At 34.8% G+C, this 8769-nt stretch overlaps 1 protein-coding gene across 1 annotated transcript; it reads right to left on the minus strand.

Annotated features, from left to right (window-relative positions):
• Positions 1 to 826: 826 nt before the first annotated feature.
• On the minus strand, positions 827 to 6702 carry LOC118755180 (14-3-3 protein zeta; the record flags this gene model as incomplete). Its single annotated transcript, XM_036490034.1, is given in 3 exon segments — positions 827 to 2728; positions 6139 to 6302; positions 6579 to 6702. Coding segments are annotated over 3 exon segments (444 nt in total), but the record flags the coding sequence as incomplete, so codon positions are not given.
• Positions 6703 to 8769: the final 2067 nt, after the last annotated feature.

Consider the following 8769-nt stretch of genomic DNA (forward strand, 5'->3'; position numbering starts at 1 on the left):
ATACTGAGTGAGAGCGAAGGGAGCGAACATTGGACCGCCGTACGAGTACTATTAGTATATACATACATAAGTACTACTGTTTCTATATTTATTGTACCTTGCATGCAGCAACTTCTTAGGTGGCTTCTTGAGGGCTCACTCAACAACCAACAGGTTAGAGGCAAAGTTAGCAATACAGCCATGAGAATTCTAAATTGCCAATTCCTTTATTAAAAGTTCAGCTCAAAACACCGCCACATAACTACATAAATTAGCGCCTAAAGCTGTGCCAGTAATCATATCATTGCAGACATTGCATACTTAATAACGCCCTACTTCCTTATTTGGCACTCTTTGTGCCCAAAGTTAAGCGTAGCGAGTTTTAGATACGCTCTACTGCGGATAAGATTTCCAAAAACAGTATTTATGCAATTTTGGAATTATTTTTTCAGAAAGAGCATTTCAGCATTTCGTCCACAACAGTTGTGTAAACGATTTTTCATTTGCGATTCGTCCTCAGCAGCAGAACTCGGAAATGGTCAGGCTAAATTTTTACCTCCAAAATTCTCCAATTAGAAATAAGGGGCGCATAAAAAAGCATGCAAAATCAATTGACATGCCTCTCGTACTACCAAAGTTGGCCGTTTTCCAATTGCACCTCTTAGTTGTTCATATTGCTTCTTTTTAGGCACTAACACTTTTCATTTAAATAATTTTGGAGACAAAAATTTTGCGATTTTCAGATCCCCTCTACAGAGGTACACTTACAACAAACTATACTATTGCAATATTGCTTGAATCAGGATAGACTTTTTCTGTATACATACATATTCAACTGTTAGAAAAGTTAGTAATAAAACTAATAAAAACAATGGCAAATATAACGTAATAACGTTTTTATTTAAAAATTATAGAAATCATCGTTCATACTTTATTGACAAAACAATTTTGGTAAGGAATAAAAGCAAATTTGTATGCCCCAAATTGAGTTTTGAAAGCGCTCTGCTGCAGAACGCCGTAGCGCATCACTCGACCATCTAGGCTACACACCAACAGACCCATTAAACACACACCAGATGTGTTTAAAGCTTCTCTACTATTTTGATTTATGTTTATTCTCTTTCGTTTCAGGCGTTTAGTTTTTTGCAATGATTCAAAAATTGGGATAAAACGTGCACTCAAATAGAATTTCGCTTATCCTAACAGAAAGCTTTGGCAGCCAGTAATATTTTCGTAACTGAAAACATAGGAGCATTGGTTCTGGCTCAAGTGCAGGTTTTTCCATTTTTTTTTTTATTTATGTGAAGGTACGTACAAAATTTGGAAAACGAAACGAGAATGAGTTTTGGTTAATATATAAAAAAAAAACAAAATCAAATTATTTATTAAAAAATAATAAATAATATATAATGCTCTGCCTAACAAATTTTACGTTTTTGTAGATTTGTTGATAAAGTTTCATTTAAATATATGTATGCATATCAATCTTAATTCTTGTTGTTAATTGTGAAATTTTGCTCATCTTGCTTTTTTGGTTGTTTTCTCGACTGGTAGCTGGTTTGTTGTTGAGACGCTTCTTTCAGTATTCACAGTTTATTTTCTAATTGCTTTCGTTTGATTGTTGTTGTGGTCAGATGTGCTGATGAATGGCAAATGGCAAATGGCAAAACATATTTTGAATCCTTGCATGCATACAACAAAAAGAAAATTTTAAAATTTCAAAGCTTCCGAACCATTATAGCCATTCTTCTTTGCTCGCTCTACATTTTTCTTGTACAAACAAAGTGTTGCGAAACCTCAACAAACGCCTGCGTTACTCATAAGAACAGCGCGCGCGGTAAATGGAGAAACAACAAAGTGGCGCGACGTTTGGACAGCTTAAGCCAATAACCAAACGCCAGTATGCTGGTTCGGAGGAGCGGGGCAAACTCATTGCCTCGTGATTATTTTCTCACAATTCCCCATGTCACGCTGTTCTCCTTGTGCTGCTGTACTGTACATTAACGAATACACATTTAAACTATGTATGTATGTATGTAAGCATGTATGACTGGCTATGCAATGCGCAGCAATGCAACCGAATTAGAAATTCGTACAAGACTAACGAATGGCTAGAATGGTTATATGTATTTGCTACATTGTTTGCCTCAATTCATTCTGTTGCCTGTTGGAAACCACGATTGAAATTTTTTGCGTTTCTTTTGTTTATTCATTCTTGAGTTTAAATATTGCTATTGATTCATTTAACTGGATGTTGATGGGTTAGATTTTTGCTCATTCTTAATTTTGCATTCAAATGTTGTTGTTCTGCTATTCTGCTGTTCTGCTATTTCTGCTGTTACTGTTGTTGTTCTGTTCTTGCTGCTGTTAATTTTGTGGTTGGTTGCATGTTCATTGCTCTTTCATTTAAAATGAATTTGTGTTTAAATTTAGGTTGCAATTATTTCGCTTCTGCCTCTGTGTTTTATTTCAAGTGTTTTTGTTTTTAATTTTGTTGTTGTATTTCTGTTCTCTCTTGATGTTGTTTTTATTTATTTTGTTTTTATTTGTTTACTTATTATTTGCATAGTCAAAAGGAAACAATTTAGTTTGGTTAGTTGTCGCCACCCTCTTGTGGTTCATCGCCGTCCCCTTGCGTATCCGACGTCCAGAGGGTCAAGTTGTCTCTCAACAATTGCATAATCAGCGTCGAGTCTTTGTATGAGTCCTCGTTGAGTGTATCCAGTTCAGCTATCGCATCATCGAACGCCTAAGAAAGATTATCAAACAAACAAAACAAAAAAAAAAAACAATATATTAGATAGGCATACATACAACAACATAGGCATTCGTTCAAAGCAAGCAAATTTATATAAAATATGAAAATCACATTTTCAACCGAAAAAAAAAATAAAGCATTTCAATCCAAAGCAACCAATTATATGTGTAAATATACATATTTTCTTTAACTTTATATCCATTAGTATCTAGTATGAATTGTATTTTTGAAACTTTTTTTTTTTTTTTTAACTTTTCGATCTGTTTAATGCAAAGGAACTAAGCTTAAGTCTAGTAAAAACACGTTACATCATCAATCAAGTCAAAATAAAAAAATATATAAATCTCTCTTTCGGTATTGTCAGCCCTTGTGGAGTTGCATACGTGCAAATGCACACATTCATGGCTTGAATTTCTTATCGGGTACAACCTCTGGGCTTAAACTTATGTGTGTGTGTGTGTATGAATAACGTTTTTGACTTAGTTTATATAAAAAAGGACTAAAAGAACACGAAAATGCACTGCAGCCACTACCGACCTTTGTTTTTTTTTTTTTAATAAGGCAGCGAAGTAACAGTGGTACGAAAAACAAAAACGTGTTAAAGAGACGAACTAAATTACAAATGAACAAGGAGTTATGAACTAAAAAAAGGTGAAAATTGTAAAAATATTACTTTGCGACCTGAAGAACGGATTTTGTAATAGCCTTTTTTTGGCCTAATTTTTGCTTTTGCACAACACAGCTCCTTTACAGGGCTGCAAACCGGGTTATAATCGAACCGCCGTTTTTTTCAGGCTTCGAACCGAATCGTTTTCATTTTGAAATGCCAAACCCGAACCGAAAACCACTCAAAAAATTGTTCGATTCGGTTAAAAATTAAAATCCACTAAAGCATTTTTCAAGTTTTTTTATACCCAACTTTGCCTAAACTGCTGACCATTTTTTGTTTGATGGCAACACCGTGAGGTGATTAAAGCGTGCTCGAAATGTTACATACCTATAGTAACACCGTCAGCAAAAAAAAAAAAAAAACATGCCAAAAAAATTCAAAATGCTAAGTATGCAGTTCTAGTCTACTTTACTAGACTTAAGACTTCTCAAAATTTTAAAAAGGTTTATTCAATTTTTTTAACCGACTTCACAAAAAGGTTATCAATTCGTCGGAATATTTTTTTATGTTTTTATGTATGTTACCGCATAACTTTGGACCACGTTAACCGATTTTTAAAGGAACGGTGTTACCTCACAGGTGGTCCCGTACAAATTTGTTTTAAAACCGATTATTGGATCATGAAGAAGTTAACGATAATCTTAAATTTGTATATGAGAATTGAAGTCGGTTTTTTTTTTCTTACAAATTACTTGTTTTTATTTCACTAAAAAATGAAAAAATCCAACATTTCATTGGATACAAGGGTTTTTTTTCCATATGTATCAAATTGATGCACAACGTACTTTGTGTTACAAAAAATTTCCGATGGATGCGGGTTAAATAAATAATTGGGTATTATTACTGGGAATCTCCTGAAGAGCAACAAAGATTTCTACTAAAAAAATATTGAGTTTCAAGAATTATATACCGTTTCTACGAAAAATTGTTTTTCCCCATATAAAGTACATGGCAAACTATGAGCGCTTTGAGCGACCTCTAAATATTTTTTTATTGGTATATTTTTTCGGTATAAAACACTTCTATGGGGTGAGAGCATAAAAGTTCCGACTTTAATTTTTCACATGCATTTTTGGAGTACCCTAATGTACATATGATGTGGATATTTAAACTTGATCTCTTTTATTTTTATACCTATAGTAATTGTCAAATTTTTTGTGATATTTGTATCAGTTAGTGTAAAAAATTTAACCCTTTGGACCGAACCGAACCGCATCGATTTTTGGAGGGGTTTGCAGCGCTGCTAATTTTAGCATGGTTTATGGTTTCTTGCGTGCAGGCTCCCTGGGGTTTCAACGCTGCTCAATGCTCAAGGCAACAGATGCGGGTGTGTTCATTCTTTAAGAAAGGTATGTAAGTAGTGGTCAGTAATTACACAGCAAACAAAAAAGTTAGCAGAAAAACATTTAGCAAAAATTGGTAAAACACAAAACGAAATTGAATCACATAAAATATGGCACAATTAGTATTTTCATCAGCGGGGATAAATATACATATGTATGTATGTATGTATAGCTGGTTGGTTGGTTGGTGTAGAGACGTAAGCGAACATCAAGAAGCCTTCTTAGAGCGAAAGAAATTAATGCATACAAAATAAACTTTTGTTATTAATCAAAAATCACAAGACCAGCATAAACAAACAAATTCATTTGTTAATATTTCACGTTCAAGTAACAAAAAAACACAATCTTCAATTCCACCTGTTTAGCCAAATGGCAAGCCCGCGCCGGCGAGTTGATAATTTCGTAATAGAATACGGAAAAGTTGAGGGCGAGACCTAAGCGTATCGGATGTGTTGGCTGCATTTTGCCCTTAGCAATATCGAATGCTTCCTGATATGCCTTTTTCGAGTCCTCAACCACGCCTGTTAACAAGCCGAAGCCACCAAGCCACAAGAAGTTAAAATGGTCACAGGAGATTTTTTTATTTATTTTTTTATATTTTTTATTTAAAGCAAAACGCGTGTTTATAATTGAATTGATTATTTATGCGTGCATTTGTGGGTGTGAAGTTGTTTAGCACACGAACGGAAGGAGCAGAATTGAGAGCAGAAAAATCGATGAGCACATGAGAAGGTAATGAAAAGAAAAAACAATAAAACAAAAAAAAAATTAGAATTAATCGGAATTAATATTAAAATCAGACGAACAAAGTGGTTAAAGAAAATTTTAAAAAATCTATGGAATAGTATGTACATAAATAATTTTTGTGCTAATATAAATTAAATAAATAATGGCCAGACCCCACCGTGAGTTGTTTCACGGCAAACAAAAAAAAACACAAAATATATACTTGTAGCGATTCGAAATTATATGATAAGTTCGAATTAAAATGTGTGTCAAACTTTTGGCGCTTCTCTTAACTTGAATACATGGAAAACTCTAAAACTCTAAAAATATTTAGACAAGTTTTGACAGTCACAGTTTCCAAGCATTCAAGGTTTTTGCAGCTTTTTCCAATTTAAAATAATACACCTACTATTTTGCTCGACCTTTTTGCATTTCATACATGCTTAATTATAATCTTAAATTTTTTTACAGAATTGTTTTGTTTTTTTTTTTTTGATCGATGATGTGTCGTGTTCCAACCCATGTTAAATTTTTATTTGCAATTTCTAATCGACGACTCAAAAGGACTACGAAAAGTAGCTTGTCTGTCATGTTGCTTGTTTGTTTGAAATGCTTGCATTAATCCATTTTTTTTTTCTCATAAGTTATTATAGCATATTAACCTGTTTGGCCAGTTGGCAAGCTTTGTCTGGAGAATTCAGAATCTCATAATAGAAGACTGAAAAGTTTAGGGCTAAACCCAACCGGATTGGATGTGTTGGCTGCATTTTTCCCTTGCTAATTTCAAATGCATCCTGGTAAGCGGTTTGAGAGTCGTCTACAACAGCTGTTAACACGACGTTGCGATTTAGGATTAATCAATTCATTTTTATTTTTATTTTTTTTTTTTTTTTTTTAGAAAAAAAAATTAAATTAATATTAGAAATATTTTAAGGTTTCTATGTAAATTTATGGCAATGATACTGCATGAGTAGGGTTAACACAGAGTAGTAAAATGTACGGGATTTAAGGAAGGGACTGGTGGTGGTGGTTTTTGTGTGGGAGTGGAGTTACAATATCACATAACCACAGTAGAAATACAAAACACAATTCAAATACTTACTGTTACGGGCGTCTCCTGTGGCCACCTCAGCTAAATACCTGTAATAATCTCCCTTCATTTTCAGGTAGAAGACCTTGCTCTCTGGATTACTGGCTTTTGGAATAAGGTGTTTGTCCAGAAGACCCTAAAAAAGATAATAAATAAACCATAAAAATACAATTAAATGCAAATTAAAAAATAGATACTTTTGTATTGGCCTTAAATAGTATTTAAATTTGTAGTGTGGCGACCACCGTGGCCGAATGGTGAGTTGTGCTCAAGACTCAGGTTTTAATTCCTGGACCGACTAACCTCAAAAAAAAAAAGATTTTTTTTTTCAAATAGCGGCCATCCATCGTCAGGCAATGGCATACGTCGCAGTTTATACTGCGATTGTGCTGTTTCACGCTAGAATGACAGAACAATTTATTCTCACGGTTTCACACTGGATGCAAACTAGCAGAATAAAATGTGTATTTGTAAATATTGCGCTTGAAAGTTGCGCAGCGTCATTTTCGTAGTTGCGCATGTGTTGGTGCGCTGCAGCAGAACTGCCACTTTAATGCGGGGTAGGAAGCTGGAACAACTTTTTAAGAAACTTTATCTCACCGCATTGCCTCTCTTGCCAACAAACTGAGTTGTTCTCGTGGCAGAAATGTTAGAGTGTGAAACCGACCATTCCTATTTCTCATCACTCAGTTCAAATGACAATATGAAGAGTGCACACCACAAATTAGATGAGAAACTCGGTGATGCAATTAGCAAAATGCGAGAAGCGCCATTTCTTACATAATCGAATAGCAAACAGTAAACGAATATGATATTTGCCGATACTGTAATTGGCAAAAGATTTTCTGAAAGGTGGGAGTCTGGTTAAATGTTCTCAAGCCCGCGACTTGAAAATGCTTTGTATGTATAAGCTGTAATGTGGCGCAAAATACAAAAAAACTAAAAGCTTGAGGAAAAAGAGAAACAAATCCGCCCTTTTGAGCGCAAATGTTAGTCATCTGATATTATGCCTGTTCATGTAGCAAATAATTTGTAATAATTGTCATAAATTATCCAGTTTTGGGGTGTTCATGTATCCAAAAACTTGCAAAGGAAAATTGAGAGAGCAACAAATTAATCAGCTGTTCACGAAATTTGCAAACTGTTACTGGTTTTACAATAATGTACTTTTTTGGCTATTTTTCTCGAATATTAAGTTACTAGAGAGTTGCTGGAAAGTTATTGAATAATTTTTATATGAACGATCCATGCTTTCTAGGGATGGTTCTAATTGTTTGAGCTAAATTTTTTGCTGTACTTCTGGTCTACTACCAAATTGGCTGAAGTGCGCTTTACCTTGTAACTACTGCTTGAAGAACATGGTAAGTGACAGACTGTTGTTGTTCGTTGTACTGTTATCTGAAAACTGAACCGATGATACACCGTTTAATGACGTTATTTTTGACACGCGCTTTCCGCTCCATAGGACAACTCAAATAATATAACCCCCAAGTGGGCACAGCAATATAGCGGGCACAGTTACAGTGTGTGTCGCATCCTTGATGCCACTAAAATTGCGCACACTCACATATACTCATAGATACCTATTTCCACCTATGTGATTAATTATATCAACCACTCTTCGGCTTTGCAACAGCAGAAACGGTAAGAATGAAAGTGATTGCGATTAAACACAGAAACAAAAACTCGCCATGCCACGATGGAGACAGTAATTGGAACATTGGCGGCGCATTCATAAGCGAAGGTAAAACAAAAAGGGAAGGGCAGGGCATACACAGAGCTCCACTTCACGCATGCACGAGCATTCATGCAAACATACACCTATATATGTATATGTATATGTATAGTCGGAGCCCAGCAAACATTCGGGTTTGACAATAACTGAGTTTGAGTTGAGAACGAATGTGCCTAAAGGCACATTTATTGTTAAAAAACGGATGTGTTCTCTAACTGCAAAAATTGAGAAAAAAAACAGTTCTAAAGTTGTTATCCAACCATTTGAGTTGTTCATTTTTTCAACGCCGGGAATTTGTCAACGGTTTCTGGTTATTTTCGTTTGGTGTTTGCTGGGTTGTGTGAGTACAGAGATATGCACATTGTGAAAAGAAGGGTAAGGACAGTAATGCCCAAGCTACCGCCTTTATTTTTTTTTTAGCTTTGACCCGGTGACATACATACATATGTACATGGTCTAAATTTCTTT

This window comes from Rhagoletis pomonella, unplaced genomic scaffold, assembly GCF_013731165.1.
Source record: "Rhagoletis pomonella isolate Grant_MI unplaced genomic scaffold, Rhpom_1.0 Rhpom_scaffold_05556, whole genome shotgun sequence".
Lineage (NCBI taxonomy): Eukaryota > Metazoa > Arthropoda > Insecta > Diptera > Tephritidae > Rhagoletis > Rhagoletis pomonella.